General features: G+C 48.7%; 2 protein-coding genes and 1 pseudogene across 3 annotated transcripts in view; 1 reads left to right on the top strand and 2 right to left on the bottom strand.

Annotated features, from left to right (window-relative positions):
* LOC309550227 (uncharacterized protein) overlaps positions 1–15,205 on the bottom strand; it is a 1,381,219-nt gene that overhangs the window by 812,221 nt on the left and 553,793 nt on the right. Inside the window, 1 exon segment of the mRNA XM_082250638.1 lies at positions 3,303–3,649. Within this exon segment, the coding sequence (XP_082106764.1) occupies positions 3,303–3,649 (347 nt within the window).
* Positions 1–15,205, top strand: part of LOC309548727 (uncharacterized protein) — a gene marked incomplete at its 5' end in the record, with an annotated part of 365,133 nt that overhangs the window by 167,614 nt on the left and 182,314 nt on the right. The gene's annotated exons all lie outside the window — the stretch shown is intronic.
* On the bottom strand, positions 2,603–3,268 carry LOC309548724 (annotated as a pseudogene). Its single transcript has 2 exons — positions 3,254–3,268; positions 2,603–3,192 (listed from the first exon to the last, which is right to left on the bottom strand). The product of its transcript is annotated as an uncharacterized misc_RNA (transcript).

Below are 15,205 nucleotides of genomic sequence, written 5' to 3'. Positions count from 1 at the left end.
GGGAGCGTTATTCCTGATGGATGATATAATCAAGCGAGATTGCTGATTTTACCAGATAGAGTTCTGTGGAGGTATTGAATGCACAATCAAGAGTGGAGTCTATCAAAAGAGAGATTGCTGGTTTTACCAGCTAGAGTTCTGCTGAGTCCATTTAGAGAGAAAGCCTACACAGATGGTGGGACTTCCACGTGTGGACACCAAGAGCACTTTATGATTTATATTGGCACCGTTTTGCACATTTATCACTTGAAAATCTGTTTTAAGCATTATATGGACTGATTATGGGACTGGATTGATTTTTCGATAAACAGCTGATACAATTCTTATATATATATTTTTGTATTGTATACTTTGATGGAGGTTTTGGTTTTAGTGTTTTTTAGGACACATTGGTGTAAGGTCACATTAGCACTAGCACTTTCACATTTTGGTCACTTTTATTAATTTATTATTAATTCATTTTTTTCATACAAGTTATTTCATAGCTTTTATACACTTCAGTCACTTTAACTGCTTGCCGACAGCCGCACGACCATTTACTGCGGCGGTCAGCCCCGTACAGGCAAAGTGACGTAGGACTACGTCACTAGCCTGTGAGCCTCTAGGAGGCGAGCGTGCGCCGCCGGTGGCGCGTTCCCGCCCCCGCTTGTTCCCTAAGAAGTCCGCGCATGTGACCGGCGGACCCGATGTCCGCCGGCTACTCGCGATCTCCCAGTGGAAAGGGAGAAAGGCAGACGGCTGATGTAAACAAAGCCGTCTGTCATTCTCCCTGATGTAAGAACAGAGATCATAGGATCCTGCTATGTAGGATCGTATGTCTCTGTGCTTAAATCTCAAGCCACGCCCCCATACAGTTAGAAGCACGCCCCTAGGCACACACTTAACCCCTGCATCACCAATAAAGTTAACCCCTTCCCTGCCAGTGACATTTTTACAGTAACAGTGCATATGTATAGCACTGATTACTGTAGTAATGTCACTGGTCCCCCCAAAAGTGTCATAAATGTCAGTCAAGGGTCCGATCTGTCTGCCGCAATGTCGCAGTCCCGCAAAAAAAAAATCGAAGATCACCGCCATTACTCGTTAAAAAAAAAAAACAATAAAAATGACAGAAATATTTCCTGTAGTTAGTGAACGCAATAACTTTTGCGCAAACCAATCAAAATACGCTTATTGTGATTTTTTTTACCAAACATATGTAGCAGAAAACAAATTGACCTAGAATGTTAAAAAATTTTGATTTTTACTTTTTTTTTTGGGGGAATTTCATTTAAAAAAAATGTGAAAAATATTGTTATTTTTTCAAAATTGTCGCTCTTTTTTTGTTTATAGCGCAAAAAGTAAAAATCGCACAGGTGATCAAATACCATTAAAAGAAAGCTCTGTTTGTGGGAAAAAAGGGACGTCAATTTCATTTGGGTACAGCGTCGCACGACCGCGCAATTGTCCGTTAAAGTCACGCAGTGCCAAATTGCAAAATAGGGCCTGGTCAGGAAGGGGGTAAAATCTTCCGGGCCTTAAGTGGTTAAAATGTAGTTCTTTATTGAACTGCCATCTAGTGGTCAGTTTATTTAAAACAATCAGGCACATTTACTGAATTTTTGCACATTATACCTCAGAATAGTATATTTGTTTTACCACCACATTGTTACATATTATTTACATAATATATGTCAGTGGAAGCTTACCACTATATGATTTTAGTTTACAATATATGTTTACACTTTAACACACGCCTTTTGCACTTTAGCATACATTTTCCAGCATGCAGGACTGTTTCCAAATCTTTTTCATTTTTTTTGCACTTTATCAAACTGGGTCAACTAGTTGGTAGTTTTTTCTTTATTTAGGTCCTAGCATATTTTCCACATAAAATATAGAGAGAGTGTCAGACCTTGCATCGTATCTTGATTCGTATTTTGATTATTTGGTTCATCTAAAGAGTTATTTCTGCTAGATTTGGGTCTTAATAGAATTTGCGCTCGTTTTTTTTTTCTTGTCCTAATACTTCCAATAGGTAGGAAAACTTCATACAAAAATGGTCCTATAAGTGAGGAGGAGAAAAAAGGAATGCAGTCATTGGCTTATCCTGAACATTTTTGGGGGTGGGGTCTTATGGGGGAGGAATGAGGGCGGGGCTACCCAAATGTATGCTGCCATGGACATCTGTCAGGAAAACACATTAGGGCCACTAGATGGAACTGACCATTATAGGAAATCCCAATTCACCATGACTGGGGGAATGCGGGTCACATTTCATCAACACATTTATAACAACCAGATCTGTAAGTGTTTGTGAAATCTTCCCGCACAAAATGCACTCAGCCAATGAAAGGTAAGGACTCCATTTTTATTTTTCTCCTGCTATCAATGGTCAACACGGGACAACACTTCATCTATGTCTCTGGTGATCTCTGATCTCCTTATGAAGTGTTTCTTACATGATGAAGATCAGCCATGGAGTATATCTGAGGTATATATCAGGGTGTGCTTCTTCCCCACATGTCCACCAACATTCATATAGAAGACACTAATACACCTCCAGGGTTGTGTGGAACCCCTGATGTACAGGAAGACAGGACTTCAGTGAAGAACAATTCCCTCACTCAGGACAGGAAAGTGGTTTCTCCCCCGTGTGAGATCTCTGATGTGAGTTAAGATGGGACTTCACTGAAAAACTTTTCCCGCACTCAGGACAGGAATAAGGCTTCTCACCAGTGTGCAATCTCTGATGCTTGGAAAGAGTGGACTTCCGTAAAAACATTTCCCACACTCAGAACAGGAATACGGCTTCTCACCAGTGTGGAATCTCTGATGTGTGGAAAGAGTGGACCTCTGTGAAAAACATTTCCCGCACTCAGGACAGGAATATGGCTTCTCACCAGTGTGCAATCTCTGATGTCTGGAAAGACTGGACTTCTGTGAAAAACATTTCCCGCACTCAGGACAGGAATATGGCTTCTCACCAGAGTGAGATCTCTGATGTGTGGAAAGACTGGACTTCTCTGAAAAAAATTTCCCGCACTCAGGACAGGAATACTGCTTCTCACCAGTGTGCAATCTCTGATGTGTGGAAAGCCTGAACTTCTCTGAAAAACATTTTCCGCACTCAGGACAGGAATACGGCTTCTCACCAGTGTGCAATCTCTGATGTGTGGAAAGCCTGGACTTCTCTGAAAAACCTTTTCCACACTCAGGACAAGAATACAGCTTCTCACCCGTGTGCGAACTCAGATGTTTGGAAAGAGTGGACCTCTGTGAAAAACATTTCCCGCACTCAGGACAGGAATATGGCTCCTCACCAGTGTGGAATCTCTGATGTGTGGAAAGAGCGGACCTATGTGAAAAACATATCCCGCACTCAGGACAGGAATATGGCTTCTCACCAGTGTGCAATCTCTGATGTGTGGAAAGATTGGACCTCTGTGCAAAACATTTCCCGCACTCAGAACAGGAATACGGCTTCTCACCAGTGTGAGATCTCTGATGTGCGGTAAGATATGACTTCAATGAAAAACATTTGCCGCACTCAGAACAGGAATACGGCTTCTCACCAGTGTGAGATCTCTGATGTGTGGTAAGATATGACTTCAATGAAAAACATTTCCCGCACTCAGGACAGGAATACGGCTTCTCACCAGTGTGCAATCTTTTATGCATATTAAGATTGCATTTAAAACGGAAACACTTCCCGCACTCAGTACAGGAGAACCTCTTATCTGTTGTAAGGACGACCCCATCCCTCACAGTCTGAGGTTCCTCAGGATAAGAGGAATACGATGGTCCATCTACACTGTGTGGTGCCGGATGGACATTTGAGGTCGCTGGGTTTTCTCCTGGACTATACTGTGTGATGTCCTCATCTTCTACTTTACAGTCTGGAGACAAAGTGAGACAATCCTCTGAGGTTTTCCTCATCTCCCGTCCATCTACTAAAATAGAAATACAAAGATTATTACTAGACATCAGCAGATTGGTTCCCCTAAACAAGAACTCCGCCCACATCAGACAGCTTTGTCTCTGAGTATCTTACAATTCCCCCCTCAAGATAACTAGTAAATGGGTCCTCCTACCAGTTCATTTCTTTATTCATGGAAATTAGCCAGAGAGTGAGGAAACAATGACAACTGTCTCTTATAGGAGTGACAGTGATGAGAGATTATAGGACAAGTTTCCACTCCGCCTCTATCCAGTGGCGGCTGGTGCTCAAAATTTTTGGGGGGGAGGGGGCGCAAACAGAAAAATGTAATAGGCATTGCTTTGCGGCAAAAAACGCTGTAAAAGATTGCGTGACTTTGAGGTCACAAAAGTGTGAAAGGGGCCTTCAGTAATTAAGGTATAGTGTGCCCCCTTTCAATGCACAGAGACCAGTGTGCCCCCTTTCAATGCAGAGAGACCAGCGTGCCCCCTTTCAATGCACAGAGACCAGCGTGCCCCCTTTCAATGCACAGAGACCAGCGTGCCCCCTTTCAATGCAGAGAGACCAGCGTGCCCCCTTTCAATGCAGACAGACCAGCGTGCCCACTTTCAATGCAGTGACCAGCGTGCCCCCTTTCAATGCAGAGAGACCAGCGTGCCCCCTTTCAATGCAGAGAGACCAGCGTGCCCACTTTCAATGCAGTGACCAGCATGCCCCCTTTCAATGCACAGTATCCAGCGTGCCCCCTTTCAATGCAGAGAGACCAGCATGCCCCCTTTCAAAGCAGAGAGACCAGTGTGCCCCCTTTCAAAGCAGAGAGACCAGCGTGCCCCCTTTCAATGCAGAGAGACCAGCGTGCCCCCTTTCAATGTACAGTGACCAGTGTGCCCCCTTCAATGCAGAGACCAGCGTGCGTGCCCCCTTCAATGCAGAGACCAGCGTGCGTGCCCCCTTCAATGCAGTGACCAGCGTACATGCCCCCTTCAATGCAGAGACCAGCGTACATGCCCCCTTCAATGCAGAGACCAGCGTACATGCCCCCTTCAATGCAGAGACCAGCGTGCATGCCCCCTTTAATGCAGAGACCAGCGTGCGTGCCCCCTTTAATGCAGAGGCCAGCGTGCGTGCCCCCTTCAATGCAGAGACCAGCGTGCGTGCCCCCTTCAATGCAGTGTGGCCCCCGAGACCAGTGCACCTACCTGGAACAGCAGCAGCCGCGGTGTCTCCTCAAGTCCTCCTGCTCCCGCCTCCTCCTCGGCCAATGGCATGGGCCTTGCGGGCCAATCAGGAATCAAGTATTAAACCCGCTTCCCGATTGGCCAGGAGGAGGATCCGTGTGACAATAGCAAATTTTCATTCGCTATTGTCACACAATGGGTGGACTCAGGGCGCACTGCTTTGCGCCCCGGGACCACCCTTTGCATCATCCTATTAGAGCCTCTGGTTCTAATCAGGTGATTTAAAAAAAAAAACCCATTGAGCTCCTTGCGTCCAGTGCCCTGCATGCACATTAGGGGGCCGGATGCATGGATGGGGGGGCGGCACCCCTGCGCCCCCAATGCAACGACCACCGCTGCCTCTATCACTCATTGCCATTTTCCCAACACAAAAAGTCCCGCACTTCCTTATTTAGACCATGATTTAGTCATGAATAACAGCTGGGCTGAGCCCCACCAGAGGTCAGAGAGTGAGGATGGGGGGAGAACAACCAAGATGAAGACTGAACTGATCCTGAAGACCACCATCATTGGGTTACTGACTCCTCCCTCATTATCACTTTCTGTTTAAGGTTCCAAAGTTGGAGGAAGTTATCACATTATTATCACCATGTAAAAGTCTGTCCTCCAATCAAATCATCAGATATAAAATATGATATAAAATAAATAATAAATAGGTACAATCATGTAGTGTAAAGAATGGTGTATAAATATTCACAGAAACATTCACCCAATGGCAGCTTACATTCAGAAAGTTTCTTTCTCTAAACACAAAAACAAATAAAAAAAAAAAACAGATAAAATGCAGCGCCAAAAAAATAAAAATCGAAAATAAATTTCTTCCCCCAAATCTGTGTAGCCAATAAGTGGGAAATATTTTCCCTCCTCTCCTTCTTAATCCACGGTATATATGGGGGGGATCTAAAATATGGGCGGAGCCTGTGCAGGGACGTCCCATCTCGGCCATCCCAGGGAAGGGGTATCTGAGTGAAGGATCACATTGTGAAGCTTGTTTAGTCCGCACTGCTCAAGTCCCGGCTTTGTAATTCTATCATCTTGGATTTTAATGTTGAATAAAGCAGATAGACGGAGAGCACTAGAGGGGGTGTTATTTTCTACCCTCCCCCCCCCCCATTTATACCGTGGAGGAAGAGGAAGGAGGAGAGGAGTGAGCGATATCCCTAGAGGGGGAAGGGATCTGTGGGACTCGCCCTGACTGATGACACGTGTCACATGACACACATTTCTATCCTCTTATTGGACGATCACATTACTATTTATTCATTTCCTGACACTGTTTAATAGATTTCATATTTTTGAATTGTAAGTCTGATTGTTACACGGCGCGGTGATATCGCACAGATTGGATTATTATTTCCCACTTATTGTCTACAGATTTGGGGGAAGAAATGTATTTTCATTTTCATTTGATTTTTTCATCAGATATAAAATGTCCAGCTGGTAGGAAATGGGTGTAACAGAGAACCCATATTATGTGTATACAGTATGTCACAAAAGTAAGTACATCCCTCACATTATATCTTTTCATGTGACAACACTGAAGAAATGAGACTTTGCTACAATGTAAAGTAGTGAGTGTACAGCTTGTATAACAGTGTAAATTTGCTGTCCCCTTAAAATAACAACACACAGCCAATAATGTCTAAACCGCTGGCAACAAAAAGTGAGTACACCCCTAAGTGACAATGTCCAAATTGGGCCCAATTAGCCTTTTTCCCTCCCCGGTGTCATGTGACTCGTTAGTGTTACAAGGTCTCAGGTGTGAATGGGGAGCAGGTGTGTTAAATTTGGTGTTATCGCTCTCACTCTCTCATACTGGTCACTGGAAGTTCAACATGGCACCTCATGGCAAAGAACTCTCTGAAGATCTGGAAAAAAGAATTGTTGCTCTACATAAAGATGGCCTAGGCTATAAGAAGATTGCCAAGACCCTGAAACTGAACTGCAGCATGGTGGCCAAGACCATACAGGGGTTTAACAGGACAGGTTCTACACAGACCAGGCCTCGCCATGGTTGACCAAAGAAGTTGAGTACACGTGCTCAGCGTCATATCCAGAGGTTGTCTTTGGGAAATAGACGTATGAGTGCTGCCAGCATTGCAGCAGAGGTTGAAGGGGTGGGCGGGTCAGCCTGTCAGTGCTCAGACCATACGCCACACACTGCATCAAATTGTTCTGCATATATCACAGGCCAAAACAGATAAAGCACCTGGACCAGATGGGCTTACATTACCTTACTATCAACACTTTAAGACATACCTAATACAACCTCTTTTAAGTCGTATGAATTCAGTTCAGGATGGGACGGTGCTGCCTACAGATTCACTAAGGGCATATATCACCCTTATACTCAAGGAGGGGAAAGACCCCCTATTATGTGGCAGCTACCGCCCCATCTCGCTCCTAAACTGTGACACAAAACTTATGGCAAAAATACTCGCAAATTACCTCTTGCCCTATATCCCCCACCCGATATACATTTTGACCAGGTGGGTTTTGTAGCATCACGTGAGGCAAGGGATAATACGACCCGGGTAATAGATATTATTTATGCGGCACACAAATCACATAATGGTATGGTGCTGCTTTCAACAGACGCTGAGCTTTTGACAGGGTGGCCTGGAATTTTATCGAGGCCACCCTGTCATATATTGGATTAGGCCCACAGATGTTGACATATATTTTATCACTTTATGCCAATCCTTCAGCAGCAGTACGCGCCAATGAGTGGAGATCAGATTATTTTTTAGTCTTGAATGGGACTAGGCAGGGGTGTCCATTATCGCCTCTTATTTTTATTTGAACTCTTGAGCCCCTGCTTCAATTCGTAGATCACCAGATATTACTGGGCCGTGGGTTGGTGGCGAACAGCACAGGGTGGCCGCGTTCGCGGATGACCTTATGTTCTTCGTCACCAATCCTACTGTGTCACTTCCAAATATCCTGGAGGCACTCAGAGTATATGGAACATTAGCCAATTATAAGATCAATCTAAGGAAGTCTGCAGCGATGGGTATCTCCAATTACGTTCATCCTTCCCGTTTCATTGGGTTGAGGGTTCATTAAAATACCTGGGGATCCAAAATTACAGCTGACCTGCTGGATATATACAGGAAAAATTTTCTTCCCTTATTAGGGAAGATAAAAGCCGACCTGAGGATATGGCAGCATTAAACTTTAACCTGGTTTGGCAGGTGTAATGCACTTAAAATGAATATCTTACCCAGGATTCTGTATGTAATGCAGACCCTTCCAATAACAATCCCCCTTGCTTTCTTCCATCAGATTAGGGCGATGTTTCGCTCTTTTATTTGGGCCTTTAGGACTCCGCGGATCCGAATACAGACCCTATCTCTGACAAAATCACAGGGGGGGTGGGATTGGGCTACCGGATGTATTTCTGTATTACAGGGCCATTCATCTAGCACGGGTAGTGGATTGGAATTGTAATACGGCCAATAAACATTGGGTTGGACTGGAAGTCGGAGAGGTGGGTCAGTTGACTCCCCCAGCACCGTGGTCAATTTACTCTTCCACGGATAAGATTCTTTCTCACCCCACGATAGGGACGACAATAAGAGAAACCCGACATATTCAACAGCATTTCAAAATAGCGCCAGTCCCTTCCCTGTTGATACCTATACTGGGCAACCCGGAATTCCCTCCAGGATGCATGAATGCGAAAATCCAACGCCTGGTACGGGTTGGGAAGACACGTATATTTAATGTGTGGCAGAGAGGCCTTATCCCTACCCAGGAGGAAATAACAGCATGGCCAGACAGTGACCTTGACTATTTCAGTATACATCAACTGAGACATTTTCTTAAGACATATCAGCAAAGGGGGTACGTTCCACGTAACCTAACCCCTCTTTGAAAAGATATGTTTCTCTTACGTCCTCCGACAGTCGCCGCCCTCTTCATATTCGTCACAATGGGGTATTAGACTTTGCTCCGAAGGAGTAGCTAGGCAACAGAATATGTTAATATAAAAGTTTTAACACATCCCACCCCCAGGGGGTGGTCCCCTCAGTCAATACCCTCCTACTTCCTGTATCCATACTCCAGTTTCAATGTCTAGCTTGTCAGGAGTAGCTGGATCTCTCTATGCTGGGGCATTTTGTCTCAGCTTTTATTTTCTCTTTGATTTTCTTTGAGTTTTTTTCTCTTGCTTTACTTAGCTGTTATTTTTTCAGCGTTAATTAGTTCTTCTGATGAAGAGGATTCGTGCGGGCTGGGTCTCGGGCTGATCCCCCTGGTCGCAGGTTGTGGGTCGGTGGCTTCCCCGCCTGCCATCGAGCGTTCAGTCAGGTATCGCTCCTGGCGCAGTCAACGACCCATCCCTGTTCGGTGCAGGGATGCTTGGTGAGGTGGCTACCTCACTGGACGCTGTGCGGTTTCTTAACCCACCATTGTGCTGCGTCCTGGATGCGACTCTCCTTGCCTTGTGTGCAGCGGTTTGTTCGCCTGTGCGGGTTCCCCACGCCATCCGTGGAGGTAAGTGTATTTATGTGGGGACCTGTCTGTTTTGGGAGGGCTGTCAGTCTGGGACTGTGTTACCCTGCCTGTGTTCACACTGTGGATTTGTTTGTCCCTGTCTCTCTGGCTGCATGCTGTGGGCTATAAGGAGGGGGGGCTGGGCTGCACTGTCTGTGTCAGCCTGTGTATGTGTGAAGGCTGTGTGCTGTGGGACATGCTTTTGACCATGTTGGGGCACTTTACAGCGATCGCTGCGGCGATCCGCCATGTTTTTTTGCATGGGTGGTGTTACATGCATCACTGTGGTGGGGGAGCGGCAGTTTCGGCGCCAAACGACGCCATTTTGCCTGCACTCGCCCAGCCGCATGTTTTAACTGCGGGCGGCCATTTTCTTGTAGCCTTCCATAGGCTTTAACAGAGCGCCCTGATTGCATCACTTCCTCTTTCCTGGTGTGCACGATCGAGGCGGCAGCTACAGCGAGGTCTCCTTCAGGTTTTTACCCTTTCTGATCTTCCTTTATCCATTGCCTGGGTTCTGTGTCTTCCCTGTGGGGGTCTCAATTGTGCTGTGTGTGTGTGCGGTGGGCTGCGCTTGTTAAAGGGGCAGTTAGCCCCTTCTTGGCCAGCAATACTTTTTGGGCAATGGATTCTCAGGAGGGCAAATTTCCTACCACATTGATGGGTAGTCAGGGGACTGCTGTTTCCCCCCCAGGGGGAGATTTGGCTGCGATTGTGGCTAATCTGGCAGCACAGGTGCAAATGCTGGTGGCTGCTCAATCCACAAAAAGGTCCAGAGATTCAATTTCCTCTGGTTCAGAGGGTGATGGTGCAGGGGCTGGTATGGCCGGGGTCTCCTTATCAGGGTCCCGTTCCTCCCTGGATCTTGTGGGGTCCGAGGTGGAGGCTGAGGTTGAAGGGGTGGATGATTCTCCCCCTGGCTCGTCTGAAGAGCTTGCACTCATGGATGAAATGGTTGCTTCTATTAAGCATACGCTGCGCTTGCAGCTTATGGGACAAAGAGACGGCGCAAAACATCGCAGGTTTTTCCCTGCACGGATGATTTTCAAAACGCTGTTAAAGAACAATGGCGTAATATCCGCAAGCCTTTTGCTGTACCCAGTAGGTTCAAATTGCGTTATCCTTTCACGCCCGCTACTGACGAGCGTTGGTGTGTACCACCTCCGGTGGATCACGCGATCGCGGTTTTGAATAAGTCCACTGCGATTCCTGCTGAGGATACCCCGGTGTTCCGGGATGCCATGGACAAGAGGCTGGAGTCTCTTGCCCGTCATACCTATTCTATTATGGGTTCTATGTTGAAAGCTCTGTTTGCTTCCCTTATGGCGGCCCAGGCGGTCGCGAGTTGGACGCAGGTGCTTAGACGAGTTTTGGTGGCTGACTCAGCCCCGCAGGCGACATTGGACATGGTGGATCAAATCCATCAGGGTGTCATGTATTTGTGCGATGCGGACTTGGATATGGTCCCGTTGGCCGCACGTGTACACGGTGTGGCGGTGTTGTCTCGCCGTTTGGTTTGGTTGAAGTGTTGGTCGGTGGACCAATCTTCTCGCAAGACTTTAGCCAATCTTCCTTATGACGGTTCTCGCCTTTTTGGTGAATCCTTGGATACGCTGATAAAGGGGATCACGGGTGGTAAGAGCACGCTCTTGCCCCAATCCCAGAAGGCTAAGTCGACTCCTGGTAAGAAGCATGCTTCCTTTCGGCCCTCTCAGGGGTCTTTTCGTGCCTTTCGGCCGCACTTTAAGGGCAAACCGTTCAAAGGTCAGGGCTCTCAAAAGAAGCCGTGGACAGGTAAGCAGAAGTCCGGCCAATCCGGATCCGCTGCCCACAACAGTGCGGCCTGAAGGGGCGCCCTCACCCGGTTCTGGGGTGGGGGGACGCTTGCTCGGTTTTCTACAACCTTGGCTGGCCCGTGTTCGGGACAGGTGGGTTCAGGAAATCGTTCGTTCTGGTTACAAGATCGAGTTTCTCTCTCGGCCGGAGAGCAGATTTTTTCCCTCAAATCTTCAACTGTCTCCGGAGCGTTTGCGGGATCTGCACCTGGCGGTGCGGGACCTGAGAGCTCAGGGAGTGGTGGTCCCGATACCTCATCGGGACAGGTTTCGGGGGTTCTATTCAAATCTGTTCACTGTACCCAGGAAGGAGGGCAAGGTTCGTCCTATTCTGGACCTGAAGGATCTAAACCGCTTTGTGCGGGTTCGCAAGTTCCGCATGGAATCTCTGCGGTCGGTGGTGGCTGCCCTGGTTCCGGGGGAATTCATGGCCTCCATCGATCTGAAGGATGCGTACCTACACATTCCCATTTTCGAGGGTCACCAGAGGTACCTTCGATTCACCATTGCGGAGGATCACTACCAATTTGTGGCGATGCCTTTTGGCCTCGCTTCGGCTCCGCGGGTTTTCACCAAGGTGCTTGCGCCACTACTGGCCTTGTTAAGGGCCCAGGGCATCTCTGTCCTGGGGTATCTGGACGACATTCTGGTTCGGTCTGCGACCAGCCAGGGTCTGGAGAAGGATCTGTCCGTCACGGTGCAGACTCTGCAGGAGTTTGGTTGGACGATAAATTATCCAAAATCGACACTGTGCCCGACGGTTCGTCTTCCCTATTTGGGAATGATCCTGGACTCGGTCCAAGCGAAGGTCTTCCTACCGGACGACAAAATCAGGGTTCTTCAGGGAGAAGTCCAGTCCCTCAGGGACGTTCCGTGCTCATCCCTGCGGAAGTGCATGCGGTGTCTGGGTCTGATGGTCTCGGCTTTCGAGGCAATTCCCTTTGCCCAGTTTCACACGAGGGGTCTCCAAGCGGAGATTCTGTCCAAGTGGGACGGGCGTCCGCAGTCTCTGGATGTCGAGGTTTCGTTGAGCCGTCGCACCAGAAGGGATCTTCTGTGGTGGCTCCAGTCCCCGGCGGTGTCGGGGGGAAAGTCTTTTCGTCCTCTTTCATGGACGGTGATCACCATGGACGCCAGCCTGTCGGGCTGGGGTGGTGTTCTGGGCGTTCTGTCCGCCCAGGGGACTTGGCCGGAGGAGGAATCCTCCCTTCCGATCAACATTCTGGAGTTGCGTGCGATAAATCTTTGCCTTCACCGTTGGACGGACAGGCTGCGCGGCTGTCCGGTTCGGGTGCAAACGGACAATGCCACGGCAGTGGCTTACGTCAATCACCAAGGGGGCACCAGGAGTGCCCGAGCGGCTCGGGAACTGGCCGGCATTCTTTCTTGGGCCGAGACTCATGTCCCGGCGATATCGGCGGTACACATTCCGGGGGTGGAGAACTGGCAGGCGGATTATCTGAGTCGCCAGACCCTGGATCAGGGAGAATGGTCTCTCCACCCGGCTGTCTTCCAGATGTTGTGCGCGAAGTGGGGTCTTCCGGAAGTGGACCTGTTCGCGTCTCGTCTGAACAACAAGGTAAAAAGGTTCGTGGCAAGGACGCGCGATCCTCCGGCAGACGCGTCCGACGCGTTGGTGGCCCCGTGGCACCAGTATCGGCTGCTGTATGCGTTCCCGCCGATCCAATTGCTGCCCAGGTTCCTTCGCAGGTTGAACTCGGAACCACACACGGTGATTCTTGTGGCACCGGACTGGCCTCGCCGGTCCTGGTACGTGGACCTCGTGAACCTGGCGGTCGACGCTCCTTGGCGTCTGCCTCTTCGAGAAGATCTCTTGTCTCAAGGACCGATATTCCATCCTGCTTTACAGTCGCTGGCTTTGACGGCCTGGCTGTTGAAACCCAGGTCCTGAAGGATAGGGGTCTCGCTCCGGAGGTCATTCACACTTTGATTAACGCGAGGAAGTCTTCCTCGGGGAAGGTCTATCACCGTACTTGGAAGGCCTTGTTACGGAACAGGGAACCCCTGAGCAGGTACCTCCGTTGACAGATGCTCCTAGTGCTTCCCGAGGGCTCCAAGCACTCCACCAGACACCGTAAGCACTTCAGACTCCACGAACCGCCGCAGCTTGGTTAGGGTCTTGGCATCTCCTTCCCACCCTGGACCAACGACAAGGCCCCAGGTTCCTGTGGGTGAACCTCTCTTTCCCCAGAGAGTGCAGCAGAACAAGCTCTTATACAAGCTCTTATAAGAGCTTAGTGATTCTCTAAGGGAGTATGGAAGACCATAGCAATCCCTGCAGCAGATTCCCCCAATAACGAGACAAAGCTCCGAGATGAGGGTAAAACAGGAACAACATTTATTGGAAGAACAGAGCACACTTTTATACAGAAATTGGAACATCCCTCCCCCAACAACCGCCTTCCCATTGGTCAATTGCAAAGCACTTGCAGTCCTCACCAAGGTCCTCTCCAGCATATGCAAATGAGGGCTTGAAAATGAGTCAACAGGGATTGGTCAGATAGCTTTGACCAATGCAAGGAGACAGAAGCCCCAGGGGGCAATCAATGCACACAACAGTCAGACACAGAACAATGGTTCCCTAGCGAGCCCTCAATACACATTACTCTGAGTGTCAATAGACCGCCCGTCTCCTCAGAACTTCCTGTAATGCCCATATTAGGAGTTGGCTTCCTGTTCCTTACAGTTTACAGGAATACGTTTTAGCTTCCAGGAGAGAGGCAAGGCTCCATTAGCCACATGTTTAAAGAAACACAAAAAGACACAAAAATGCATAACTCCCAGTCTACTGAACAGAACCCCTACATTCAACCCATCCCCAGATAGCCTGGATCTGAGCGCTCAACATATCCAAACAGCGCTCAGATGCCACAAACAGTCAAATCGCCATGGAGCCAAAGTCTTTTAAAGCCTGGTCCATAGTCCAAAGGCAGCAGGCGGGCAACCAGGCTCCTCCAATGCAATGGGGCGAGATTGGTCTCGTCACATCTCTCCCCCTTTCCAAAAAGACTAACAGGGTACCTGACCTCCTGCCGGTCAGTGCCCTTGTTAGTCCAGCAGCCCACCCATAATGCAGAAACAGCAGTACAGCCCACCCAAAATAACTGGTTACTACACCTGGGTAGAAGAGAAATTTGTCCATGTCCAGGTGCCTCACCTTGGCTGTGTGGGGGACTGGTAGACTGCCTTGGTGGGTTGCTGAGTGGGCAGAGACCAGCGGTACTCTGCCCTGGTGCCAGCGCTACCACAGAAGTAGCCTGGTTGGAGACGGGTTGTTGGAGGGGGAGACCGACTGTCTCCCCTTTAGATACACCACCATGCTGCTGTGGGGGAAGACCGACTGTCTTCCCTTTGGCTAAACAGCCCTGTTGCTGGGGGTCAGGACCGACTGTCCCTACCCCCTGTGCTGTGAGTGCAGAGACCATGGTCCCATCTGCACTGTTGGGGGGCTTACTGTCTCCCCCTGGTATGTTAAGCTGCTGCTGTGGGATGGAGACTGGGCTCCCAATTCCCAATAGCTCAATCTGCCGCTGGGGGACAGGACCAACTGTGTCTGCCCCCTGTAACTCAGCCTGCCGCTGGGGAATGGAGACTGGGCTCCCAATTCCCTGCACTTCACTCGACTGCTGTGGGATGGAGACTGGGCTCCCAATTCCCAACGAATCAAACTGTCCGTGGGGAGAGGGGGTAACAAG

The sequence above is a fragment of the Pelophylax lessonae genome (assembly GCF_965119305.1).
Source record: "Pelophylax lessonae genome assembly, chromosome: 3".
NCBI lineage: Eukaryota > Metazoa > Chordata > Amphibia > Anura > Ranidae > Pelophylax > Pelophylax lessonae.
This window is presented reverse-complemented; position numbering and strand designations above follow the sequence as displayed.